We start from the raw sequence: 27,898 nt of genomic DNA, 5'->3' as shown, positions 1-27,898 counted from the left end.
CACATAATAGCAAATATTTTTGTACCCTAATCCACCACTGAAGTTCAGTTTATACAAAACAGTCTTTTCTACAGAGTGGAAAAAAAAATACCTTCTTCTCATCAAGGTGCAAGCTAAGCTTTGAAACTTAAATGAATGTGCTTTTATTCTTTTCATGGACAATAAAAGTTTCAAGGACCTTCTGATTTATCTGAAAATGCATAAATTTGGTCACATGTGGATTTCTTCATCGTTCAGGTTTAATGGACTATTTCAGTATCACTGACGTTGTGCTTTAACTCCTCTTGAACAGTATCATTCCAAGAGTTATGGAGATCAAATTAATTCAAATGATGACCTCAGAGTTCTAGAAACATGTGTCCTCATTGTAATACAAGACCAACCTACAGGAAGAATAGAAACGTGGCATTTTAGTTTATGTACAGCAAAAAAATCTATGTATTCTTAGTTTTCTGCACTGGAATTATGGATCTTAAGTGTCCCCGATTAAAACAGCTATTTTAAAACTCTTCTCATTTTGGCCAGTAGATTAAAATATTACTATACCTAGCAGAGTTCAGAAGCTCTTTTTTAAATCCCTTACCTTTTCAGACTCCATGCCAGGACACCTCCAGTTGTATAAATAATACTGCAAATTTCCATCTCCAATCCCAAACTTGAGTTTTTCCAGGAACGTTTTGTTTTCCATCAAGTCTAGTGCATTGAACACATCAAATCCTTTCTGGCAATAGCAAAACATTTAAAAAGCTTTAATGCTTCAAATGACACAGAAATGACAGTTTTCATAGTTGACACAACAATATCCAAGAGGCTAATCAAATTAAGTTGGGAAAAAAAAGATATGGGAATAAATCTTTCTTTTTAATTAGACGCACACACAAATTTTCCCAGTGGAAAGTAATGCACAGCTTTGCTTGAAGATTATCTCTAAGAGGGTAGTTAGCAATAACCAAGACACTGGTGTGTTATCAACACTGGTTTGGCTGCAAATACAAGCACAGCTCCATATGGGCTGCCATGATGAAAGGAAACTCCATCCCAACCAGACCTGATACAAAGGTAGTGATGTGAGGTACATGTAAACAAAAAGCTGTGGTTAGGAGTGCACTTAACATTTCTCCTGCCTCTCCTCTCCTCATCTGAAAGTCCCAGTGCCAGACCTGCAAATGTACTCAGGCACTTAATGACTGCAGACAGACCAAACAGGTACTTTGGAAATCCACAGGCAATTTAATCTCAGTATTTTCACTGCATGATGACCCATCTAAAGAAAAGCATCATGCAACACATTCTAAGAAAAGCATAGATGTGGGAAGGTAGCACAGCTTTGAGGTTAGAGCATTCCGTGGTTTGTGACCCATTCAGTGGCTTGCTGTATGGCCAGCCACTCACCTCCCCATGCTACATTACATTTGGAGACCAATCTTTTTATCTTTCACTTGACTTTTAGAAATAGGTAGTATGTTTAGGCACTTCTGAAAACTATCCTAACACCTGTATCTTCATATTTTTCAATACCTTTGAAAGCCTGTCTTTAAACTTCCTTTGGTATTACAGTGGAGCCTGAGCAATGGGGTTCTGTATTGCCTGTGAGTACCCAAAAGATCTCTTTGCCAAATAGTTAGCTGACTCAATTCTGTTTATAGCTCAAACAAGCCTCAGCAAGCAGTTCATGTCATACACATTAGCTCAGCTGCAGTGCTGCATGGCTGAGAGACAGAAGATGAAGACTATGGAGCTACTTTCATGCTGCCTGAAGTCTGAACAGATACAGCTTTCACAGTCCACAGGCTTTATAAAGGATCAGTGCAGAAATTCCTATGCCTCATCTGGAGCACAGACAGGCAGTGGTTCTGAACAGATAGAACACACTTAACATCTCCCTGCACTGAGCAGTCATCTGCTAGGTGTAACATCGCAGTACCTCAGCTGGCAGAGGCAAGCTTCCAGCAGGAGGAGTACAACACATGCTGTGCTCTGCACTGCGCTGGGAACTGCTGCTGCAATGGATACCATGGACTGGACGTGCAGTGCTGTTAACTGCCAGCCCTAAATAGGTCTCTGAGAATCCACTCAGAGTGCTGGGACCTGCACAGCTCTGTCCACAGACTACAGCACCATGGTGTTTGTGCCATACTGCTGCGGAACCCCGATGATTAAGGGTTTAATCAGACAGCACTAAACCCTTATGATTCCTATGTCTAGAAGCTCTTCTAGTCTCTTCCCTTTCATTTAACTAAATCATGCACCAGTTATTCCACATACAAAACAGTGCTTAAGAATTACATGACATCATCTATGTAACTTTACAGGCAGCAGTTCTTAACAAGATAAAAGTTGGAGCACAGACTCTTTCATTTTGTAGAAATGAAAAAAACACTTCATTTAATGTATTTATTAGAACTTGTTAACTCTTCCAAGGGAAAAGATTTTAGTGATACTTTTCATTCTTCTGGTACTGAATGAATATGGCCACCGGTGTGCTCTTGGATCCTTACAAAGTTAAAGCTATTGCAAATGCTCTGATCTTCATGCACTTGTCACTTGCTAACATTACTCAAAAGGAAAAGCAAACACAGTGTATTATACTTCAATGTCTACTAGTCTCATCACATGCACTGTGAGCTGTGGATATTAAAAGAAAACAGAATGCAATGGAAAGCATAAATTACTGACAGTTTTTACCTTGCCATTACTCCTGAGAATATTTTCATGAAAATAGCAGAAGGAAAAATACTTACCAACTTAGCTATTATGAGTGCATCATTCATTAAATCCAAGAGGGGGGTCTCTGTATGAATATTGTAAAAGGAATAGGCAGCTTTCAGGCTTTTATGAACAGGATGGTGCATCACTGTTGAAGGTAATGTGTAGAAACTCAGGAAGTCTGTTAAAACACCATTTGAGCCCTAAAAAATACAAACAAAACAAACAAACAAAAATAGTCAATTAATAAATAACCACTCAGTTACTGAGTGTACAACGCAGCACAATTTTGTACATCATACATTCCGTGAGAGACAGGATTGGCTGAAGAATGGAAGAAACGGAATCACTGACAAGGATGTGCTGATACATCAAAGTGAGACTGCAGTCAGAAATGGTCACTTCAGAAAAGGACACAAATATTTAGATTCTTCTACTCTCTTACACCAATAACATTTTGACAACCAACAGTCAAAGCATTTGTTTCCCAAGCTTGTCTTTCTATAAACAAAGATAACAAAACATACTTTCCTCCCAAAAATATACATATAGAAAAGTTCTCCCAACTGAACATATTTTTCTTATGATTTTTTTTAACCTGATGAGGTTCACATGGAGGAACCATTTTCTCAACTTTCTAAAAATAGAAAATAATTACTTTGCATGTATACAAAGCATATTCAGATCAGCTCTCAAGATTTTTAATCAACAAGTCCAATCCAATTGTTGCTAGACAACAGTGCTAAATTACATTGAAATTCTAATAAAACTAGTAGTCATTAAAAAAAGGTAATCAGACAATAATCCAAAATATCCTACAGAAACTTGCCTAATATTTAATGAACATAATGAAGTTTATTTTCAAGAGTGCATGCAATAGGAAATAATTAACACGTGGGTTATAAGTGACACGCTCAGCACAAAGAACGCCACTCAGACTTTCACTGTTCCCATTCTGATCACGTTTCATGATTCCTCCACGAAGATAAGAGTCCCCAAGCACCAGAACTGTGTGTCTCCTTTGCCTTCTTTTGGTTCTGGACTTGAATTCACCAACACAGATTAAAAAAGCAACCCAGAAGATGAAAGGGTGGTGAAGAGAACGGAAGAGGAGCAATAAATCAAACCAGGCCATGGAGAAGTCCAGTGAGCACTAGATCCACTGCACAGTAAGAAGAAAAGTAACTCTGGACAAGCATGACTGATGAGCAGCACCTCTTATCTCCAGCTGCAGTGAGTTTCTAAATTCAGCTGAGACTCCAGAATGAATTCACACTGCAGTGTGGAAATGCTGACAACCGCTACTTGAAGCTTCTGTTAAGATGTCCTAAATTTAATAATTTCATTGCTGATCATTTGAAATAACCTCATCACTTCAAACAAAGCATTTCACTCCCTGAAAACAATGCCTGCACCTGATACAGCATGGAGCCAAGGGGAAAAGTGCATCTTCCTCCACTAGCTTAATCACAGCTACCTCCAACCACTCATTGAGGATTTCCAATCCAGACACTACCCCACTCCTGTACTGCTTATTCACAGGTGTTGTCACAACAATTCAGGCTGAGAGGAGGAAGCAGCAGATAATCATTTAGGAACCGAAGAGAACTGAGCTCCTAGCTGACAGCAATTCACCACAGCACCAACACACACACACACACACACAAAATCATAAATATTCATACAGACATTCTTTAAAAAATATATATATTTTACTGAAGCAGACTTTAAAAAAAAAATGCATACAATTCCCACATAGCAGGTGTTGCTAAAAATTGGTTTTAATGAAGTAAAAATGTTGAACTGGCATATTGCAGAAACACATCCAACACCCATGAGAACAAAACCAAATTCAAACCAAATCCTTTTATCAGTCATTGAATCATTTTTCTAGAAAAGCAGATTTGAAGACCATTACTTAGTACTGGACAATTACTGTCACTTCTCTAGAGAAGTAACAGGGATCAGGGAGGCACACAGAATGTGGGAAGGTTGTTTTTGAAGATGTGTAAGGTTCTTTGACATAAAACTTCCAAAACTCTCAAATGATATTTTAAGATTTCAAAACTCTTCTTTAAAAAATTTTAAGAGCAATGCAGTTTATGACATTCAAACAAGCATTTCCTAACCATAAGAATGCAATATGAAGAACAAAACGTGGAGTCACGAGATCAGATCTCAACTGCATTTCAAAAAACTTGATGCTGATAATAATTTTTCACAAGCAGCATTCACATGCATGTTCTTGAGGTAGTTAGGGAATGTTTTACCTCTACAACAAAAGTGTCAATAATATGTTCCCGAGGCAGGAACCAATGGGCCACCTCTTCTTCATCCATCACAGGAGCAAGATTAAACTGCTTCAAGTAAGTGTTGATTAATTCTTGTACTGCTTTAGTATCTTTTTGTTCCATTGGTCTCAAACCTGAAGTTTTTGTAGCCTTATGTAAGAAAGAAAAATAAATGTTAAGATGTTGAAAGGAAAACTGCATACACAGCAAGGTCTGGAAATAGGCTGCACAATCATTCCACTTGCTCTAATGCATTCATTATTAGCCTACTTTACCCTAGCCACCTAATTCATTATGCTACTTTACAGACTGCTTTCAATCAGAATTCCCCCTCTTCTAATTACTGAGACAGTCTGGGGCACTTCAATCTTAATATTCCAATATTGAAGCAACTTCATTTCTCCAGAGAAGGAGATGCTACTGCCAACACATTTGAATTCCAATTTTTTCTTTTTTTGCAGGTCCATCAGTATTTATTTTCTTCTAAACTACGCGGAGCCCAGGGACAGAAATAAAACACGAAACAACTTACACATCAGAAGCTAACCTGAAGATAAGAACCCCTGTGATTCAAATTTAAAAATATTAGTCAAGCTATAAACCAAAGTCAAATGATAATGTTTAATTAGAAGTCTTCTAACACAAAATTCCACCTGTTCTTAATGCTTGTAAGCTTGCTTTTGCCAACTCAAATTTCTATATACACCCAACCACAATTTACCAGGAAAGCTTCTCATAACTTCAAGCTTTCCGAAATTAAAAAGTTACGGTATTTTAACAAATACTGCAGTTTACTTGAATGTAAACATTGGAAGAGGAAAAACTGCTTTCTGGTACTATGTGATTAACTTTTAAATGAGCAAAGGTGGCTGAAGTTTTCTCCCCAGTTTTTATTAGCTTTCTTGACTATTTCCATTCAGGAAGAGAAAGCCTCGTTCTCCTTCAGAGCTTGTTTATCCTGCTTCATCTGTCACAGCCACACAGTTGGGCATGTACCACATTAATCATAGCAAAGTCAACTGCAAGAGCAGCCAGGTAAGTGACTTGATTACTGGAAGCCTGAAATTAGTGCAGCTGATTACATCCCACTTAAAAAGGAGTTATTCTGAGGGAGGTTTTTATTCACATGCTCTGGGATTCAGCAGCTAGATGAAAAATTAAGGCAAATTTTGCCACAGTCCCATATTGGGTTTAGTCTAACTGCCTTCCTGAGATGGTGTTGTGACAGCACATCACCTTCTCAAGAATTTTAAGTGCTCTGAATCCATGAGGAGAATTACCCTTTCATATACTGTATTTTGCTCATAACCTCCTTATGAACAACAACATGAAAGATTCATCTCTGCCCCCCCCAAGCCTTTGTCTTCTAAAGCTGTATATACACTGGAGCATGAAGGGACAAAAAGCAGTTGGGCTGGAACATCTTTAGAAGCACTTAGAATGGCCAGCTTAAGTGATTATTTACAACTGCAGAAGTGGAGAAGAACTTTCAGAATAGGGCTAAATTGTATTTCTCTGCTCCAAACATTGAGCTGCCTTGGGCATATTCCCTCATGAGCATTCTAGCTCAGGAGCTCAGTCAGAAAGAGATATACAAACACACTCCTGTCCTTATTCAAAACACAGCCAAATTTTCTCCCTTTCAAAAAACTCCTTGCTTAATAGACTGCATACCACCTCCACCTACTTTTTTAATGTACCTGTAGGTTTATGCACAAACAGTCTTCAATTAGGGTGATGCTTCAATGATGAAATTACTGTATTTCCTCTATTATTTCAGAAAACCTTTCCAGTTCACACTTTTTGTGATTAGGATTAATTCCTATTAAAGGGAGATAAGCTCCCAGTGGCAATGATATTTCAAGGACTCTAGGAAAACAGGTTAGAATGCAAGAAACGCTGGTGCTGAGGGACATTAAAGTGGTGGTTAGGAATTCAGAAAGCTTTTATTTTAGGACAGTTTGTCCAGAATGAACCAATTTGTCTGACATAACTGTTTATAATAACAGCCTGAAATTGAAAATACAGATTTGCAAAAGCGCTTAGACCTTTCCACAGGAAAAGAAACTCTGTAGAACCCAAAGCACAAAAACTAAGCAATAAACATTAACAAAAATGTCAAAGCTAGGTTGCATAGGGTCCCGGCAACCTGATCTAGTGCCTGATTTACTGGTTGTCAAGCCTGCCCACAGCAAGGGGGCTGGAACTTTAAGGTTCCTTCCAACTCATTCTGTGATTCTATGAAAAAGATACATCTTTATTTTCCGTAGAAGAATCTCCCAAGTTCTATATAAAAGTAAACAAACAACTGGGTATAAGGAGTCCTAAAGCCCTTGGATTATGGCTGACCTTTGTATGATCCTTATCTTATTCTTTAAGCTATTCTTACCCTGTATTGTTTCCCTGAGAAACAGTACTGATGTTGCTACTGAAACCTATATTTGAAATTGTCTATGGGACTTTTTAGACTTTTAAAAACATCTTCAGATTTGATGAAAGCTATATTTAGTTCTCCAAGATTAAAACCTAATTAATACAGTTATTAATTCGTAAGCTCTGAAAACTGCTGCCCTGCACACAAGGGAGAACCCACACGTGCAGGCATAGGTAGCACGTGGGCAACACAGGAAATGAGTCCCACTGACAGCAGCAGGAGTTGAGATCAAGCCATGGCACGTGCTTCATACTGAGGAGTGCTTAGTGTATTACTCACAGGGGCCAGTAGCAACAGAGCCTGCAGCATCAAGCTAAATATAAACAAACAATTCTCCAAAGGCAGATAAATCATTACAAAGTACATCGTAAGTACAAAAAAGTACTTTTTTTTTTCTTTAAGCCTAAAAGGAGGGTTTGTTTACATCAGAAAGGTTTGCTTGATATGGCGCTGGTCCAAAGGATAGTCTGCAAATCCCTCCAAATAGAAAGGTAGCTTCTACAAGCAAAGAAATTGCTTTCAATCATATAGCTTAGGCTGGCTTCTGTAGGTTATTACAGCAATGAGATTTTTTAATAGTTCATCTCAGACTATTTACAGTGACTTCTCCTGTCAAGGAAATGCATGTGAAGGCTTTTTGCCAGACTAGCTATTAGCAGAAATATGGAAAAAATATTTTTAACTAACCTAGCTATGCCAGAACACTTTTTTTTTTGGCCACATCATGCAAATAACACAATATTCAAGGCAGCCTTTGCTGAGCCTGCTCGTTGCACAGGAACAACTTTCTCTGACAATCAAGAAACAGCTGTGACTTGGAGTAGAACCAACCAATCCCAACTGTACTCAACTAACTTTCTAGAGCACTTTTCTAAGAATTTTAAAATGTTAGCTGTTAATTTTCTACTGCAGTAATTTTTATCAGATTAATTATACCTAGAATAATCTTATGCACCTCCAACTCAATCCCATGTGTTTATGAAGTCAAGGTTTCTGTGTGTATTTACTTGTGTTTTTTTTAATTTTTTTGTTTTGTTTTTTTAAACTTTGGAGTCCACATTTGTATTTTCTCCACACATAAACCTACACTTCTAGGAATAGTCTCTTCTGTTTAGTATAGACCCTTATTTCTGCTTGGTAGAAAAGATCCTGTTTTTCCATGTTCTGCAGGCACAAAAGCCTGAGCTGTCAGAGACAGATGGAAGGTTATTTTGGGCCTCCCAATAACTGTGGGGATTCTCTAGAAGACATACTGCTTACATCAGGAAGTCTGTAGAGCTTCATCGTTCTTTGTAGAGTCATGTTTCTACTCAAGTGTGAGAATTTCACCTCCACCAATTTTCTGGGATTCAGTGATCGATGCCAATACCTGGAGATAAAATGCATGAGATTAGATAGTGTTTCAAGTGCCAGCTTTACCTGCATCCATTTCTCTAATTTCTTGCTCTTCTCTTCCTCTACAAATTTATTTCCTAGCCAGCCTTTACTGACCTGATGTCTGTAGGAGGTTTGAACAACAAACAAAAAAAAAATCAACAAAAAAGGAAAGCTACACTTAAGCAACAGCTGTTAAACAAGCCTGCAATCACCACATTTTGAATCTAATCTCCTTTGGAATGAGTAACCCCAGGGTTAGACATTCTAGTACCTGCCATATCCCCGCCAATCTTCTCATGCTTACAAGGTAACATTTATTTTATTGATTAGTTTTCAAAGCTTAAAAACAGAGGTCCCTCTTTACTCAGTCACTGAGCAGTTTGGTGAAGGCACTCTTTCCTTCAGACCATAGTGCAACAGAACGTCCCTGGTTACTCTAACACAGAACGGCTTTTTTTCCATCCTTACCTACAGAAGGTTATAGAATCTCTGGTGTTGATATGTAGAACAAAATTTAAACCAAAAGGCTCATACATGAGTATTCTGTCCTCAGAAGGATACCACTGGAACAGAACTTTTCCCAGCAGAAATAAAATCTCCTCCAAGCAAATGAAATCATACTTTACAACATACAACTATTTTCATGTGATAGTTTTCCCATCTTTATCAAATTCCTTTCTCCACGAAAGATGAAAGCATTGATAAAAGCAGATCACACAATTCCCAGAAATGCTCTGCCATCTTTGGCAAGCAACCAGATCAACAGGGAAGCATCTCAGCAGGGAAACAGGCCACTCGATAAACACAGGTATACAATGCTGCCATTGCTAGCATGGCTTTCACCAGAAGGTCAACAGAAACATTATTAATCTATTCAAGGTACAATAAACACACTCAGTATTAGATTTCACTCTGAAAAGATATTTTATCCAAGGCTCCAAAGGGGGAAAAAAAAAAAGGAAAAAGAAACCAAGCAGAAAACCACGTACACATACTTGTGCTTTTAAGTCAGAATCAAATCTGCAGCATTCAGTTTCTTTGATTTTTTAATATATATTGAATATACCCAGATTGGGTTTACGTGGCAAGGTTTTGGTAGTGAGGGGGCTGCAGGTGTGGTCTAGGAGCAGAGCCCAGCATCTGTCCCATGTCAGACCCACAGTTGCCACATCTGAGACATGAGTGACATTGGTTGTGCCTCTGGGAGAGCAGATTTAAGGAAGAGAAAAACTGCAGTACAGCAACTAGGAGAGAGGAGTGGGAAAATGAGAGAGAACAGCTCTGCAGCCAACAAGGTCAGAGAAGTGACTGCAGTCCCCATTCAATGTTCCCTTGCATTTCTCAGGGGGAAGAAGTAGAGGAGGATGGATGAATGGATGGGGGAGAGTCTGTAGCTGGCCTGCAGTTTTAACTGCTATAGTTTGCCATCAGTAGGCAATAATTATATTAATCTCCTTATGCTGAGTCTGTTTTGTCTATGAGAGTAATTGATGAGGGATCTCCCTGTTTTTATTTCAACCCATGTGTTTTTTTCCATCATATTTTCTCTCCCTGTCTTTTTGGGAAGGGAGAGTGAGAAAGCAGCATGGCAATGCAGAGCTACCTACCATTGCAAAATTACCACAGTAGGCAATTACACAGCACGCACTTAGAATGACTACTACAGCAACCAATCTTATTGTGAACATCACCTAGGTTACCTGCAAGTGGCCACAGGTTTGGGGAGCACCACTCCAGCAGTGTAAACAGCCTGAAAAATCCCTTCCAGGTTTACTCTTCTGGTTATTTCCCGAATCAGTACAGGTGCCACCCGCTTAGATCTCAGTTTCTTGTGAACACACAGAAAATTGATTTCTACCATCTTCTTCACACTAAAAGGACATTATAGAGAGAAAATAAATTAAAAAAAACCCCCATACTACTGACAAAAACAAACAGCATGCTGCATATTCTCAATTACTTAATATTAGTTTTCCATATTGTAACAGAAGAACTTGATGTACAGATAAATCAGCCTGTGTCAAATTATGACTGCAACAAATATTAATCTGATAACGTGACATGAGTGGAAAACTGTATGTTATGCAAAGCAGCATCCAAGCTGTTTGCAGAACTCCATTCCCTAAAAAAATTTTAATGAGCCTCTTTGTAAGTTCTCCACAGTAGTGAATGCCAGCTTTAAGATTTGTGTCGTGCCACTTAAAAATTTTATTTTTTACAAACATAAAAGTAATGGTGTGTTTTACCTGTCGTAAATACGAATATTTGCAGGGATGGCACTTATGAATCCTACCAGCTTTTTGTTTGAAGACACTCTAACCCCACAGTGCCACTGCGGTAACCAGCCCGGAGGACGCAGAGCCCTAGAAGCGATGACAGAAATAATTACAAATTACTGCCTGAGAAGATGTAATAAAAACACCTTCCTTTGCACTCCAGCCAGAACAGAATGTAGCACTTGCCACTCACCACAGAAGAAATTCAGGGGAATAATCGAACCTAAACATATTGTCATCATCTTCTACATAATTCTCATTTAACAGTGTGTATAACTCCTTCAGCTGAAAAAAAAAAAAAGAAAAACAAAAGGCTTATCCACACACATCAAGCAGAATATATTTCAGTGATTTTAGGTACATATAATAAATGTGTTACTTACAACTTCAGCATTGCTAAGATCCAATGTGTCCCACATAAAACCTTGTGGCAAAGAATATGGCTCTAGGCGGACATTGTCCTTATCTGGCTCAATTGCACCATGAGAAGTTATGACTTCGTCTTTTGAAGGAGGAAAAAGCAAGGGAGGAGAAGAAAAAAAAGAACAGTTACACTGCTAGCTTCCCCATTAACTCTCAAGAACTTCTCAGTTCTTATAACCCGCATTCAGATTAACTACTAACTTCATCACAGTTTCTACAGCCAGCCACAGAACTACTCCATCCAGTATTTCACAATACGGGACACCAGTTTATCAGCACACGCATGGTGCTTGGCCAGCTATGAAATCCATGGCTTCATCATGAGAAACGTACTGACGGCTAAGGAGCGACGGATCCTGTTTACAACTGCCTTGAACAGGTCTGAGCTCAGCAGTACTTCTAAGGACCAGCAGTACTGCAAAGCCAGGGCTTGTAAAGAATGCCGGAAGAATAGGAAACGTGTCTTAAAATCCTACATGAAAGGGTATTTCTCCTACCTTAATGTACAACTCTAGTTCATCAGAATATAACAATTGGCTTAAAAAGAAATTGCTCCTCTCATATGGAGTGTCACCTACCAAACATGGTACATACTTTTCCCAAATAATGCCCAATCCTGACAAGTAGTTATGGCTCACTGTCTCATTTGGAAGGTCAGAACTACCAGCATCTTCACATAAATTTTGGAAGTATCAGCTGTCTCACCATAAAGCAGACAAACTAATATTATACAACAACAGATCTCTTGCTAACAGTCTTAATTATAAGGCAGATGGATTCTGAAGTTAATTTAATGCCAAGATTCCTACAGCTACTTCTTGAATCAACAGATTCTTTTTCCATCTGAATGTAACCTGTGTATCAAACAATGAAGACTTCCCATCACATTCATTCAGCAGATTAAGCTAAAAAAGATAATAAAATTCAACAACAGAATCAAGAAGCAATTCAAAAAGACTGCTGAACAGAACCTCTGCCAACCTAATTGAGCAAAGTGTATTTCTACTCAACAGCCCTAACAAACCATCTTTAGAGTGGAGAGCACTCTGCTCTGGACTTCTCCATGCAAGGAAGTTGGGGAAAACACAGTCTGAGCTACAAACCTGGATTAATGTGAAACACTGCCCTTTGGTCAGATGGAGAAAAGTGTTCCTGTGCTTTACACTCAACTGATTTTTGCCTATTCTACACCGGCCACCAATGCCATGGAGACAAACTTTCAGAACAGAATGACAGCTCCTGCTGTACTTGTGGGGCCCCCAAGTTTCTTTGGGGCAAAAGAGATAGAACAGCTTGACTTGAAAAAAGTGAAAGGAGAAGACGAAATAAGTCAGGAAAAACAAAACAAAAAACAACAACAAAAACCAAGAGTAGGCAGCTGTCTTCTCCAAAAGGGACTCAGAAAATATGTTTCCAAGGTAGTGCACATTGCGGAAGAAACAGATAAACAAAGAACAGTGGAAGAGTTCAGGCACAAGGGAGGCATCACTAACCACTTCAAGCTGCATGGAAACACTGTGACCTGCACCAGGAGAGTCACCATCACTATGACTGCAAATTGATCTATGCCACCCTTCCCTTCCTTCCTTTCCACCCCCCCTTCCAAAAACAAAAAAACAAACAGGGAAAATAAATAGAACAAAAGTTCGTTCCCATCACCACTTGATAGATTTTTTTATTTGCCCTGAAGTGTTTGTTCTCTTTGTGTTCTGTTGTTTAAGAGTTCAGACCTAAAACATATAAAGGAATGTTACTGCAATAGCATTTTTGTAGAGAACACCAGAATGAGATTCATCAACACTGTGTTTTGTTGCATATTATTTTGAAGGGCAATGACTCACCTAAAGAATATCAATAATTCCACATAAACAACACAAAAGATTCAGGAACTCACATGCAGTCCAACTTAACACCCACTTTAAAAACTGGTATACACTCTTTCAAGATCACACGCCCAAGCCCAATTCAACTTACTAAGTTTTGGTACAGGTTGTGTATCCCAAAACTGGTATTTACGTTTGGTAGCCTCATCAATGTTCTTTGCTGGACCTTGGCATGCAGAGAGCAACTCCATTGCTCTCTGGATATCTTGAAGCTTCTGCATTGGAATGGCTGGATTCTGCACGTGGAGACAGACAGAATAGGGTAAGATTACTTTGGACATGCTGTTCGTTTAGAACACTGTACAAATGCGGGCATTTGCTTTACTCTTTTGTATTCTTTCATAAGCTCTTCTCACCACGGTCACTTTCGGTATTATCTTCAGCAGCAGGAGGAGGGAAGGAGAGGTGCGAAGGAGACAAGCAGCTTCACAAAACACTTAGCAACTTTGAGTAGTTTTTGCATTTGACTGTGAAAATTCAGTGCTGGTACCACATATAGCTGCAGCATTAGGCCACGATACCAGTACCACAATAAAATCTTATTTCTTTCCCAATAGTAAAATAGAATAAACAGCAAAAAGCAGATCAGCTTTGATATCTAACAATCTAAAGACACTACACAGTGATATTTGAAGTTATTCCTCATATATATACTATTAAACATCACTTAAGATCAGTATGGCTCAATATTTCAGTTGCGCTGTTGTTGTAAATACCCACTTTACAACCTTAGTTATGTTGGATCTGCCCTCTATTAGGTACCGAATTTTATAGTAGGCAGCCTACTGCATTGCACAACATATAGAAGTTCACCATTTTACCACTACTACCAACACTCATAACTTAAGACAACTTTATGTTATAGAAGCAGATGTAAAATGAATTAATCTTCTACTTAAAAGTGGAAAAATCTTATTGAGAGTTATCTGAGAAACAATAGCCTAAGGCTCGGCATTTCTGATCTGAGCTCCTAAACCCTGACTTCTGAGCATTCTGAGTAAGCATAACTACAATGAGAGTTTTACCTGAACACGAAATTGCAGAGGAATAATGTTAACAGACTTCTAATTGTGAAGGAACTTTCCTTCCCTCCCTCCTTCCCTCCCTCTCTTCTTAGAACCATCTCCCAAGCGACAAGCTGAGCATACTAGCAGCATGCTTATGCTCAGGTTTTCCCAGACTTTGCAGTGGAATAAATATACCTGATGGAACAGCCTCAAATGGATTGAAAAACGTTACATATTTCTGGATAAAGATTTGAAGCCTGATGTTTTCTTGCTGAACATCAATGCTATTTCAGTATTTCATTTTCTGACTAGGATTTCTGTTGAAAAACCACCATAATCTACGTGTAATAATGATGTTCAAACTTCATTTGGATAGGAAACTGCCTTCAGTGCCCTCAGTCACGAAGAAGTAGCTCTGCAATGGCCTGTAGCTCATGCAGGCCATCATTTTCTACTTATAATAAAAACATGTGCTCTCTAAATGTTATGCAATTTCTTTCATTAATTTAAATGTGGCTAACTTTGGCCTGTGAACACGCTTTAACACCCATCATCTGAATAATTGTCAACTAGCATATTTACACACTTCCATGTAGTTCAACAAACTAAATCAATGCCACTGAAGCATAAAAATCCTACTCCATTCTTCAATCCAAGTTATAGTGATGTAGAGTGCTTTTGTTAAGTAAAAATCGATTTGACAATTTCCTGCTGGCCTGATACAAACACTTTAACTCTGCTAGATAAATTCTAAACTCTTACCAGCAGATTAAGTAATCATACATCAACGCTGATTTATTCAGTATGTTTTAGATATTTTAAGTCTAATCTTTTTGTAGATTAAGGAGAAAATGATCTAAAAAAGTTACTAAATTCTAAAAGGATCATAGAACGGCTTGGGTTGGAAAGGACCCAAAGGATCAAGTTTCAACCCCCCAGATCTGGCACTAGACCAGGCTGCCCAGGGCTCCATCCAACCTGGCTTTGAACACCTCCAGGGATGAGGCATCCATAGCCTTTCTGGGCAGTCTGTTCCAGCATCTCACCACTCTCTCTGTGAAGAACTTCTCCCTGACATCCAATTTAAACCTTCCCTTCTTGAGCATAAAACCATTCTTCTTTGTCCTATCACTGTCTACCCTTGTAAAAGGTGATTCCCCTCTTTTTTTGTAATCCCTTTTGAAATACTGGAAGGCTGCAATGAGGTCTCCTCTCAGCTTTCTCTTCTCCAGGCTGAACAAGCCCAGCTCCCCCAGCCTGTCTTCCTAAGGAAGGTGCTCCAGCCCTCTAAGCATCTCTGTGGCCCTCCTCTGGACCCCCTCCAATAGCTCCACATCCTTCCTGTACTGGGGGCCCCAGACCTGGATGTTAACTAGCACTGGGAAGTAAAAGTTTGTGTTCTGTACTAAGCACAACGTGGGTTGAGACATCTGGAGAAATCTCCTTTCCTCTCAAGAAGTTGAGAGGAAATCCTTTTGGTTTCCTTTAATGGAAGGCAAGAAAAGCATTCCCAGAGTTTCAACACAAATGAGAAAGAAGAGTAATTTTAATTCCAGTGTGAGGAAAACATCTCCACACAGCACAAGAAAGCACTATGAAGTAGTGTAGTGCAATGGAGCTGAGGTACACTCCAGTTTTTGCCCCAGTTTTAGTGACAGGACCTAACTTGAGATCTTCAGTGTCTTGGCCTTTTGGCAGAGCCCAAGTTTCTCCCTACCTAGAACTGAAGAGTGAGTTGGGGACCCTTCAGCGTGGGTTATTTAGCACAAGCCTGTGACGATAAGCAGGATGCACCTGAGGGTGCTTCAGCAGCTGGCTGGTATTATTGTAAGATCATTCTCTATTAAGCTTGAAAGATTACAGCAAATGCAGCAAAGCCCACACAATGGCAGAGGCCAGCAATGACCGTCTAGTATGCAGCTTTGTAGAACCTGGGAGGCCCTGGTGGGCAGAACTGAATGTGACCCAACAGTCTGTTCTCACAGCAAAAAAGCCAACTGCATACTGGGTTGTACCAACAAGAGCCTTCCCTTTTATCTCCCACCCTTGAGACCGTAACAGTTTAGGGTTTCCCATTACAGGGAAACCACTGATGCAGCACAGCGAATTCAATAGAGAGCCACCAAGACCAAGAGGGGGCTGAAGCACATGACATGCAACCCTCAAGAAGGTGGCTGAACAAAGGCTAAGAGAGTGGGAAATCTTAGTGCTGCCTAATTGGAGGATGTAAGGAAGACAGAGTCAAGCCTTTGCAGATGAACACAACTGAAAAAGATCAAGTTCCATTTTAGATATAAGGATTTATTAATAATAGTATCAACCACAGGGATGATCAAACAGTGGAAGTGGCTGCCCCCAAAGGCTGCAGAATCTCCATCCTTGGAGTCCATACAAACCCATCTGTGCCTGAACAACCTCACCTAATTGGATTTGCACTAAGCAGGAGGGCTGAAGATCTCCAGAGGTCCCTTTCAAGCTAAATTATTTTATGACTGAATGCTGTGCAGGTCACTGGTGACTACAAATCACTGACAGTACCAGAGATCCGAGCAGTTCACTTGAGCCAGTGTGGGAATTCTACATCCCTGGGGCTAATACTGAGAACAGACTCTGCAAAGTCTCTTAAGCACGCAGCTAACATGCATTTATTGCTCTGTTGACACTCATGCCAGTGCTCAAGAGGTCCAGCATCACAAATGAGAGAGGGAGAAGCAGAGGAGACTCACTCTTCTGCTTTTCTCATCTGCTGATTGCTATACCAGTTTACAGACTCAGCTCACCTCAAAATTCTTTTTCAAAATAACTGTCAATGAGTTCAGAAGCCCTGCTGAATATTACCTGAGGATCTCGTGTATATTCTCCTAGAGACCAAGTATAAGACATCACTTTCCTTTGAAATATTTTGCAGAGCTTCTTTCAACGAACAGCAAGCAAACGCTAAGCATGCTTTTTTCATCCTTCACATAGTACAAGGAACATAAAATCTAAGTATCACTAGAATACTTGAAAAAATGTATTTCTTCACCCTGACCAACCAGCAGTCTAAGGTGCTTTTGAAAAAAAATCTGAAACACCGAAGCTGTCCAAGACAGAGAAACCTGTCTACTAATGAGGTTGTACACCTGAAACAATGAACAGAAAGGGGAACAAACCAACACTGGTGCATCTGCAAGAACAGAAAAGAGGCAACTCTGTAAGGGCAGTAATACGGCTTAGTTATGGTACAGCATGAGACATCCCTTGTGTGCCTACAAAACAAAGCTTTAATAATTCTAACAAACTTGCTAAACTTGTTGTGTTAGTGAAATATCACTACATGCATCACTGTAACAAGGATAAGTTCCCACGTTTGCAAACTACAATGCGTGTTACAGAAACTGTGTGCAAAACTGCAAGGTGCTGAGGACTAGTGCCCTGCAGATGCAATGAAGCAGATTCCTTTTAATGCAACAATAAATCTGGTCAGCAGGGGATCCAGGAACTCTCACAATACCACAACAATGAATTATATATTAAAACTGACCCCGCTCCCACTAGGAAAGAGTGTAAGATTACTTGGCTGTTGCTTGCAGTCTTCTTGCATGAGCAATTCATGCCACATACTTCATACAAAAACAACATCAAAACATGCAGTGAGACAAGAGACTATATAACTTCACAAATACATAAGCGCCCCATGTGGGAAATGTATCCACTCAAAGCAATGGGTGTGACACAGAGGAGATCCAGAGGGACAACACAAAATCCATCTGTTAGATAACAAACCAGAGCACAACTTCTTCCCAAAAATTAGTTGGTAAAATATCAACATAAGTGACAAATCTTACTGGTACAGTTAGCGTAACTTCTTTCACATTAATCTGATAAAGCAAACCTAACTGCATCAACATGCTCAGTAGCCCATGAACTTTCATATCACCATGTTATAAACCTCAGTTCTCAGGCTCAGATTTCACTGGAGATATGATAAAAAGCCACCAATGCACATTACTAACTTACTTTAACTAAACTTGGTAGTCAAAAGTATGCAGAAAAGCCCACAGAGGCTGCATATCCCCTCAAGTAACTGCGCAAACTTACAGTGCAGACCTTTCAGATGGCAAAAAGTTTTTTCAGTCTGTATCTCCATGTTAGAGATTACTGCATTTTGTGCAAGATGGTATGTTGCTACTTTGCCCAAATAAGGCTGGTTAACAAAGCACGTTCACCTCAATTTGATTTTGCTGAAGACTGGACTGGCCTGGCTGAGCATAGGATTTTAGCTATCTGTGTGTATGTGTCAGTGTAAAATGCTATAGAACAGCACAGGAAGCATACAGTCAGCATGAGCTTACTTGTCCATTCCTCCTTCTGATGCTTGCAAGAGATAGCAGTATGCTGTCCATGTAACTGCAGCTGCACTAAACCTTGCTAGGTGGCAACTAAAGGCAACTCTTTAAATGCAAAATGTTCTTAAATCATTACCAGTGCAGATTAAGGCTCTCTGCTACAAAGCCTGAATTCTGACTGCTGTTAAACAACACTGTGGTTAAAAACCACTGTGGTTACAACTCTCTGGCTAACTTCATGCAGTCGGCCAACACCAAGACTTACCTCCCTTCTGAAGAGAGTTGCCTTAATTCAGGTGCATTAAGGCATTAACACCAGCTCTCTTTTACAAAAATCAACACACAGATTAAAAAATTGAAACAGAAAGCACACACAAACTGAAACAGGACAAGGCTCTCACTTTTGAAGGCTGCTGAATTTTAATCTCTTGAGAGTCAGATGCAGAATCTGATTTGGTGCCTCCAGAATTTGGCTTCTCCTTTTTCCTCTTCTGTTTCTTCTTCTTCTTCTTTGCTCCCAAATCCCCTCCAGGACTTCTGCCAGAAATTCAGAGAATGTGCAATGAGAAAAATAAATACCACCAAACTTAAAATTCATAAAGATTAAATAAGGAAAAATCAGCAGTGTTATGAGAAAAATCTAACAGCAGTTTGAATTTACAGCCAAGGCAGGGGAAAGGAAGTGGGGGGAACCGAGAATGTATTCACCAAAAGCTTCCTGCAAGCGCCTCCTCATTTGTTTGACACTCAGAACCCAGCACAAGCAGGCATTTTGACACAGCAGTGTGAAACTGCGATACACTGCAAGTGCCTCAGCTCAAACATGAAACGACCATTCCCACGTGCAGGCAGGAGACTCACCAGCCTAATGAACTGTTTTCTCAGAAAGCAGCAACTCATACAGAAAAATTGGGCCAAAGACTTCAAGCAAGAAAGGTGCATTAAAATGTTGTCTACAGCAGAGCAAGAGTTCTCCGACGCTTCTACAAGCGGTTGCTGGAGGGACGGATAAAAGTCCCAAGACCCTGTAACCACAAATTCCATCTGCCGTGTTTCAAAGACAGTTAACTCTGGGTTGGGATGGAATTTCCTGGGGAGACGAAGACATTTAGAAACACAAATTCAACTGAGCTTGGAGGAATACAGGAAAGTGCAGGAACCAAGGAAGGCGTCCCCCTCCAAAACTGGCTAACTGGTGATGGCCCAATATTTGTCCTCCATGATGTTCAGCCATCGGGGACAGCTGAATTGGTTTTGACTGGATTCTTGTCATTCTGTTTTCAGGAAATTTTATTTCTAATTGAAGCAGTGATGAAAATCTTAGTGAAATCTCATTAAGAATCACCACAAAACGACCCAAATATCTGTGCATTAAAACGATCAGTACAACAAAGCGTACAGTGTGCTTGCAGATTCTGACATATTTCAACTATTGATAACACAATTCCAGTTTTCTTAAAGGAGATTTTAATTTAGCAACTAATCGAGATATAGAATCAAGATCAGATTAGAATTTGCAAAGTGTGGGAGGTGTTGGCAACTCTCAGACGGAAAGCAAAGGAGGGAATGAGTCAGTTAGCATGAAGCCTCTTCAGGAGGTTTATCTCCCAGCAAAGCCATGAACATACCAAGGTGTCCAATACAGACGTTAGGGTTTGGGGGGGGTTGGGCATTTTTCAGTGGAAAAGAAAAAAGTCAAGGAAACAATTTTGGGGGAAAAAAGAAAAAAAAAAAAAAGTTGCTATACTGGCAAACCAACTCAGAAGAACATTAGCAAATTTATTCAGGCCCATACGTTTGCAAGGGCCGTGGTTTTTGCTCTAAGACCATACTGCCCTGCCTCAACAGCAAAAAACCTTGCCAGAACTCATGTCAGTGTGAAAGTACCAAATTTTCAATTTGGAAGCCAAAAGCCTGCTATTAATCAAGCATTCAACTAAACAGGGACTCACTCTATGGCATCATTGCTTTTCTCTAAGAAAAATCAACCCTGACATTCCCAGTTACACCAGACTAAGTCACACTCCCAGTGAGTTGAGAACTGGAAATTCAAGATTTGGGATCAACCCCCAGGAGTTGCACAGAGGACAGCAGAGTAACAGATCAGCACAGAAGGGAGAACTTGGAGTATTCACCAGAGCTCTGCCGAAACAAAAGACTGAGCTGTAAAGTTGGGCAGGCAGAGCGCTTTCTGAACACACTGACAGTACTGCTGGATCACTTATGTGATTCTATTAGCAGTTCCTAAACTCTCACTTTCAAATAAACACGTTTAAATCTTATTGAAGGCCTGTATACCAAGCTAACATTTGTGCAGAATCTAAACAAAGAACAGACCTAGATCATAAAATCATAGAATGCGTTGGGTTAGAAGGGACTGCTAGGAGCACCAAGTTCCCACCCCCTGCCACAGACAGGGCTGCCAGCCACTAAGTACGTACCAGATCAGACTGCCCATGGCCTCATCCAACCCAGCCTTAAACACCTCCAGGGATGGGGCATCCACAGCCCCTGTGGGCAACGTGTGCTGGCACCACTCCACACAGTAAAAACAACTTCCTCCTGATACCGAATCTAAATTCCCCCTCCATTACCCCTTGCCCTATCACTATCTACCCATGTAAAAAGCTGATTTCCCTCATATTTATAAATTCCCTTTAGATGTCTGACAAGAGGTTATAAATATGAGAACGCAGAAAAACAAACAAACAAACAACAACAAAACACAGACAAGAATCCAGGACTGCCTCATCTCTGGCAATGTTGAAACAAATGTCAGAGAAAGTGAGATTTTCACCTTTGCTAAGACGCGTTTAACAAGGTACTGCTTCATTTTCTTGAACTTAAACTTTTCCTTACAACTTACACCTTTTCCTGTAGCATGACAAACACCAGAAAGATGCCATCCTGTGTCCCCGAGCTGACCCCACTTCACACCAAGGCGCTGCCCCAACCTCTGCTCCCCAGCAGCTCATCCTGCATCAGGAGCTGCCCACTCACAGCACAGGGCTCCTGCTCACTCCAGGGTCAATGTGCTATTTAGTTTGGTGAAAGAACTAGTGAGTACTAGAAAAAAAAGAAAAAAAGAAAAAAAGGGGGGGGGGTTGGCAGCTGTGTAGAAAAAAAAGCAGCTTTGCCAAGCTTAATTACCATTACCCAGTTCAACTGCACTTTTACCAGGATAATCGCAGTTTGTTCTTCAACCAGCTAAAGGTTTTTTCCATATAGAAATGCATACATGTGAAAGAGAGAAGACAGAACCAAGCTGCTATGGAGGCTGGACAGTATTTAAAACTACTCATTTCTTAACTCTGCTTGAGGCTGGGGAGAGTGAACAGGAAGAAGTGTTTGAAACCTCCTTGAATAATCTCCCCCTCCTCTTTCTCCTACAATCTCTGCACCTTCACAAATCCCTGTCCTCAGCTTCTGGCTTTTGGCTACAGAACTTTCATGCTGCCTCTCACAACGTGAACATTTGCACCTACGTTTGACAGGTTACTGGAGCCGTTCAGGGCAATTATTTTTATACAGTCTGCTGCTTAGGGTTGGTCTCATCGCTGTCACAGCCAACAGAAGGTTAAAAGTGAATGCAAAGCAAAATCCCTATGTCCTTCACCTCCCCGGGCACACAGGCAGCTGAGGTCTGGCAGCAGGCAATGCACAGAAACTTGGGTCAAACCAATATGCTCAACCAGCATGAGCTGCAGCCAGAGACACCAAGTGAACTGGGGCAAAAGCAAAGCACCATACTGGTGGTCCTACTCAGCCTTAGCCTTAGAAAGAGCTGAAAGGTCTTAAAGCTGGGAGAAAGAAGGTCTGAGAAGGGAGGAACCTTGTTGCTCAATATTCAGTAATTACACTGGACATAATAGCACAAAGGAGATGCAAAGGTAACAAGATTATTAGTGAAGACTCCTACTAAAAGCTATTAAAACATTCTTATGTGCTAAGATCTGAGTTCTCGTCTGCTCGGACATACCTGTATGGTGTGAAACATGTCTCACTCTTAATAGCTGGAAAAAATGACTCCCACAGCTCAACGGAAGCTGACCTTCACATCTGAAACAGCGCTGTCAACCAGCACAGGCGGGAGGATGAGGACCTGCAGCTAATTGTGATGCTGCCCCAAGCAGCTCAGCCCCAGTGGGAATGCTGCTCTGTCAGCCCAGGGCCTGGCAGAGCTGTGCCCAGCCCACAAGCATTCTGCTGACAGGAGGATGGGCCACCTGGTCTGTGGTACTTAACTGCACCCACCATGCTGGTCTGACAGAAAAGAAAGCAGAGAGAGAGGCCAAGTAATGTGTGATCCAACTGCAGCCTAGGCATAAGAGGAGTCAAGACCCCCTTGTGCCCCAAAAGCACTAAAGGTTTGGCCTTGCTGCGAGAGCAGGCGTCAGGAAAGTTACTCAGGCCCACATTTTCATCATTTCGTTACATGTATAAGCCCGTGATCCCACCCACATACCTTTCCACTTATGTACACACATCTGGTGTTTCATATAGATGTGAAGGAAGAATTGTGCCTCTCTCAGCGTGTGGGTTTTTAACTGAGCCCCTGTGGGGCGAGGCAGGGAGCACTGTGCGGAGCTCTGAGCGGAACAGGCAGCACTCAGATGGAACGAGCCGGGCCAGCACAGCCTCAGCGGCCAGGTGCTCACACCGCTCTGTCCCCTTGTTTTCATTCGCCATCATCCCACTGAATATTCTTCAGTGTTGTTTTGTCTTTTTGGACACTGAATCCTGCTTTGGCAGAAACAGCTCACTCTAATATCAACATCTGCTTTGAGTTACACGGAGTGGCAATTTTAAACTAACAGTTTCTCAATCTAAAACTCAACGTCTATTTCAGCTGGTTATTTTTAAGCTGTCAAGGCCCAACACTGTATAGCTGGGTTTTTTCCTCTCTTTCACCATATTTTTTGTCTCCCTGCAAGTAAGCGAGGTCACAAAACTGTGTTTCTGAAGGTGCTATGTAGATCTTTCTGATCATAAAAATCAGATCTTATGTTTTCAGGCAAGATTCCAACACATTTCAAAGTAGCGTTATTGATACTGGGACTGCCCTTGGTTCATACAGAAAATGGAGGTGTAGAAGCAAAGAGCTTTCCCCCTCCTGTATAAGGCCACTACCATTTCAACAGCGTAAGACCAAAGAGGATTACTACACATCCTTCAAATTCCAGTCAGCAATCCCATTCCTGACAGCCCTTCTGGACTAACACTTCATTTGCACACAGTTCAGTGTTTGGAAATGCAAGTTTCTTCAGCATGAAAACCCAGCAGCAGTGCCTTAGAACAGAACCCACAGACACTCCCCACAGCTCTGTGGGCTCCCCCTGGCTCATGCTGCTCTCTAATGCTATGCACCAAGATTTCAGTCTCACGTGTTTAAACAAAGTACTGCCTCCAGACCTTAAAAATACACTGAAACATGTCTATATCTAAAAGTAGAGCTGTTTAGAAAGTTGCCCTTTAATGATAACTGAAGGAATATACTACTAAAACATCCAAAGTAAATCATTTGTTGAGAGGGGGTGGGGTCTAAAGGTCATATTTTTCCTCATCTGTTTACAAGATTTTCTCTTCTGTCATGGAGCAGAAGGAGGTGCTTAGAATGAAGAGAGACCTCACCAACCAGGCTCAGCAGGGGAGTCAGGTGCAGTAAAAGGTATTTCTCTACATACACACCAATAAAGCTGCCTTGTAAACAACACTTTATTACAAAGCAGAACAAGTACAGCATAATGCATCAAGCAGGAGCAAACTGCAGACAGAACAGCAATATGAGTCACACAACATACATAATCCTGCAGCTAAAAAACAGGACCAGAAACAAAGGACAAAGATATCTGCACAGTTGAGAGTCAAAACGGGCATCTTCTGCTGCAAAGTCACATATTTTTAATATATACACACATATATACATGCACAATATCTGTTTGTGGGCAGTACTATAAGGATAGATTAAGAGATTGATAATAGATGAAAGTAATTTCATTTACAAAGTGATCTTACTGGAGACTGGCACGCAACACATACTGACCTTATTAAAAAAAAGTACAGGTAAAGACAGCATGAGATTAAATATTGATCAGCATCAATGGAAACCATTCACCACGTAGCAAGTCAGCAGGCAGAGCCACAGTTTTAAGTTGTACGATTGCTCACAGGTTGCATACCTAAACAAAGCCATACCTATGAACTACAAATAAGCTTCAGAACTACTTCCAAAATGAAAACACAGCAAAGGGGAAAAAACAGGGAACAATACGGGCTCCTATTGCCATGGGTTAACTTCCCTGCTGGAGGGCAGATCTTAAGACATAGTTGTAACTGTAACGTAACATATATCTTTGCATGTGATGGAACTTGTTTGAATTCCTCAGCTTGCAGAAAGTTGTGGCAAAGAAGGTTCTCAAATACTTAAAACATAATACAGTCACTCCAAAGTCAATATTAGACTTCATGCAATGAAAACAGCATAGAAAACTGATACTAAGAGGCTTTTCTCTACGGCAACGGTCTCCTTCTGAGTTCATTACATTTCATATTGAAGTGGGAAGCGAAATCTTCCAAATAAAGACGAATTAAGGAGCTTCTTTGAAATACTCCTTAAAACACCTCTGCGACACTCAACAAAAACAAGTTTTTGAGAGAACGCTGCACAGTCCACAGCTGCATGAGTGTCCCAGTGAGCTCAGTGGAGGCCAGGCTGAGGTACAGCAGCACCCTGCATCCACGCTGTGAATGCGCAGACCCAGCAGCACACAGGGAAGTTCTCCCCTTGCTGCCTTTTAAAGCAGCCAGCCCTCCTCCCCTCCAGGGTTCCCAGGCTCCTCTCACCGCATGTAAGACGCAGAGCTGCTTGTTGCCAAGCAAACCTCGGGCAGGAGATGACAAACAGCTTACATCTCCAAGCATCAATCACCCCCACGGATGCTCTCAACCAAATGAATCAGAAATTCATGAGGAAGGTATTCATGTAGCGGTATATAAATTAACCTATTTCTATTTTGGGCTACTCCTGGTTGTGACAAAGAAGCATTTTCTTTGCCGTCAGTTTTCCATCTCCCAAAACAGCAAGAAGGCATGTCTAAACGAAGCCAGTTTTAAAACGCATCTCCTCCCAGAAGCTGCAGCTTGAGCCAGGCCCGTGGCAGCGGGTGCCCAGATGGAAGCATGCCGCAGACCGAGGGGTGCCCGCGCTGCAGGGCCCGCGTCCCTGGGCTGCTGCAGGCGATCCGAGGGGAGAAAAGCCACCACAGGCGGCACAGCATCGCTCCGCTGGCTGAAGCACCCTCTCTGCTCCACACAACATGTGGATTTAGAGCTGCTATTTCGATCCGGACAATAGAGGACGCCGAGTAGGAGGAGGGAGCGCATGACAGGGACGCGGTGCCGCCCCGCAGCCCGGGGAGAGCCGTGCCCGCTCCGCGCCGGGACACGCGGGGCAGCCGGGAGCGGCACGGCCGGGGAAGCTTCTACGGCCCAGACCCCGAGACGGAGCCACTCCGTGCCGGAAAGCCGCTGTGCACAGACACAAGAGAGCAGGGTTCCCCTTCCCTAGGCGAGGAATGCTCGCGGACCGGCTTCTTACTCCGCCGTCCGGCCGGGGCAGCCGCCCAACCCTCCCCGGCCGAGGCCCCTCCGCTCCCCAGGCCCGCCGCCCCCACGCTTCCTCCTTCGGCGAAGACCTCCCCGCGGGAGCGGAGCAAGGCAGCGCGGCCCGGGCCGGCGGCGTCCTCCCACCCGCCCGCTGCGGCGGAGGGCGGCCCCGGAGGAGAGCGAGTGGTGCCCGCGGCCAGCACGGGCTCGGGCGGAGCGCGGGCCGCGCCACGGAGGCCGCCCGCCGGCTGACACCCGCCCGTTCCCGCGAGCCCCGCGCCGGAGCCCTGCTCTCCCCGCACCGCGAACGGCCGCCGCGGCCCCGCCGAACCCACCCTACCGCCACCTGAGAGAGGGAAGAAGAAAGGCAGCGCCGTGCCCGCAGCGCGCCCCTACCCCTTGGCGTGCTCGGCCTCCTCCTCATTGTCGCCATCTATGCCGCAGGTGTCCTGGTCATCCAGCTCCAGGCTCTGCTGGCTGGCCGCAGACTCGCTGTCCTCCGCCATCACGGGGGAAGGAGGGAGGGGAGGAGGCGGGGGAGCCTATGAAAGGAGCCGGGGCGCACGGGCAGATGCAGTCCGGAGGAGCTCCCTCTAGCTGCTGTCCTCCCCCGTGCTGGCGGAGGAGGCGGAGGCCACGGGGCCTGGGGCCGCCGCCGCCCGCAGCCGTCCGAGGCTGGGCGGTGGTGTCCCGCTCCCCCCAGCGCCTCGCACTTGCCGGGCGCCACCTCCCCTCCGTCGCCGTTCGGTGCCCCGCGGGCGGCATCGATCCCGCGCCCACCGCCTTCCCGGAGCGGGGAGGTCCCTTAGGCCGCCCCGCAGCCGTGCTGGGCCTCCCCGGGGGGGGCCGTGCCCCTCCGATGGGAACGGCGGGCTTCCACAGCGCGGAGCGCGTTCTGCCGGCGCCGCGGTTTTTGTTCTGCTGGTGATATTTTGACACAGAGTTGCTGCTAGGAGGTACAAGAGGGCCTTGTCACCGGCCTCGCAGCACGCCGTGCTTTCCTGAAGTGGGATCTGTGTGACGCTGAAGGACGCCCAGTACGAATCGTTCAGCTGATGTTAAGAGGTTTCACACCGCCAGCGGCACGCAGCCCTGGGAACGGCTTCACATCAGAGCTGCGGAGGCCACAACCCTGATGTTATCATGGAGCAGCACTGGTTTGTGAAGGCACGGGAGGATGCTTCCAGTCTGGGGCTGTTAGAGGAAATCATGCTGCTTCCAGGGCTCTTCTTTTCTATAAATTCCATGCTGGAAAAATTGGAGTCAGAATCATAACAATTCCAAACCAGGAAAACAAATAAAGAGAACCTTGCATTAATTGTTTGAACTCTCATGATTTCCAGGGTTTCACTGAGATTTCTGGATGGAGTTCAGAATTTCTGAGAGCTCGCTTTGGCTGGCTGCTAAGGGGTGCATTAAAACCTAAGAATAATATGCACCAGTTGAAGTTTCTCCTTGTCTCTGCCACCCTCTTGAAAATCGTTTAATGTGAAGAAGATAATGCAGATGCTGCGTCAGGTAACACAGCTTGCTGGCCTGGCAGAGGACTGCTACATAGCCGTGCAGCT

The 27,898-nt window shown here is 42.5% G+C and overlaps 1 protein-coding gene across 1 annotated transcript; it reads right to left on the bottom strand.

Annotated features, from left to right (window-relative positions):
- Nucleotides 1-36: 36 nt before the first annotated feature.
- On the bottom strand, nucleotides 37-27,796 carry NMT2 (N-myristoyltransferase 2). The gene is made up of 12 exons (XM_048951133.1): nucleotides 26,727-27,796; nucleotides 19,127-19,262; nucleotides 13,482-13,626; nucleotides 11,468-11,586; nucleotides 11,278-11,369; nucleotides 11,055-11,171; nucleotides 10,509-10,679; nucleotides 8,692-8,800; nucleotides 4,977-5,147; nucleotides 2,742-2,909; nucleotides 584-721; nucleotides 37-383 (listed from the first exon to the last, which is right to left on the bottom strand). Exons 1-12 carry the CDS (start codon nucleotides 26,834-26,836, stop codon nucleotides 363-365), a joined length of 1,497 nt encoding a protein of 498 aa, XP_048807090.1. The 5' UTR covers nucleotides 26,837-27,796; the 3' UTR covers nucleotides 37-362.
- Nucleotides 27,797-27,898: the final 102 nt, after the last annotated feature.

The sequence above is a fragment of the Lagopus muta genome, chromosome 7 (genome assembly GCF_023343835.1).
Source record: "Lagopus muta isolate bLagMut1 chromosome 7, bLagMut1 primary, whole genome shotgun sequence".
In the NCBI taxonomy this organism is placed as follows: domain Eukaryota; kingdom Metazoa; phylum Chordata; class Aves; order Galliformes; family Phasianidae; genus Lagopus; species Lagopus muta.
The sequence above is the reverse complement of the archived record's forward strand: the minus strand, read 5'-3'. Positions and strand labels throughout refer to the sequence as shown.

Bases quoted from the DNA above. Each gene is read 5' to 3' on its own strand.
- NMT2 (XM_048951133.1), bottom strand. From the start codon at position 26,836: ATGGCGGAGGACAGCGAGTCTGCGGCCAGCCAGCAGAGCCTGGAGCTG. The intron at 5,148-8,691 runs GTAAGCAGTATG...TTCTTACATAAG, and splicing joins AGCTCTACAGACTTCCTGAT to GCTACAAAAACTTCAGGTTT. The intron at 2,910-4,976 runs GTAAAACATTCC...TGTATTTTTTAG, and splicing joins TTGACACTTTTGTTGTAGAG to GGCTCAAATGGTGTTTTAAC.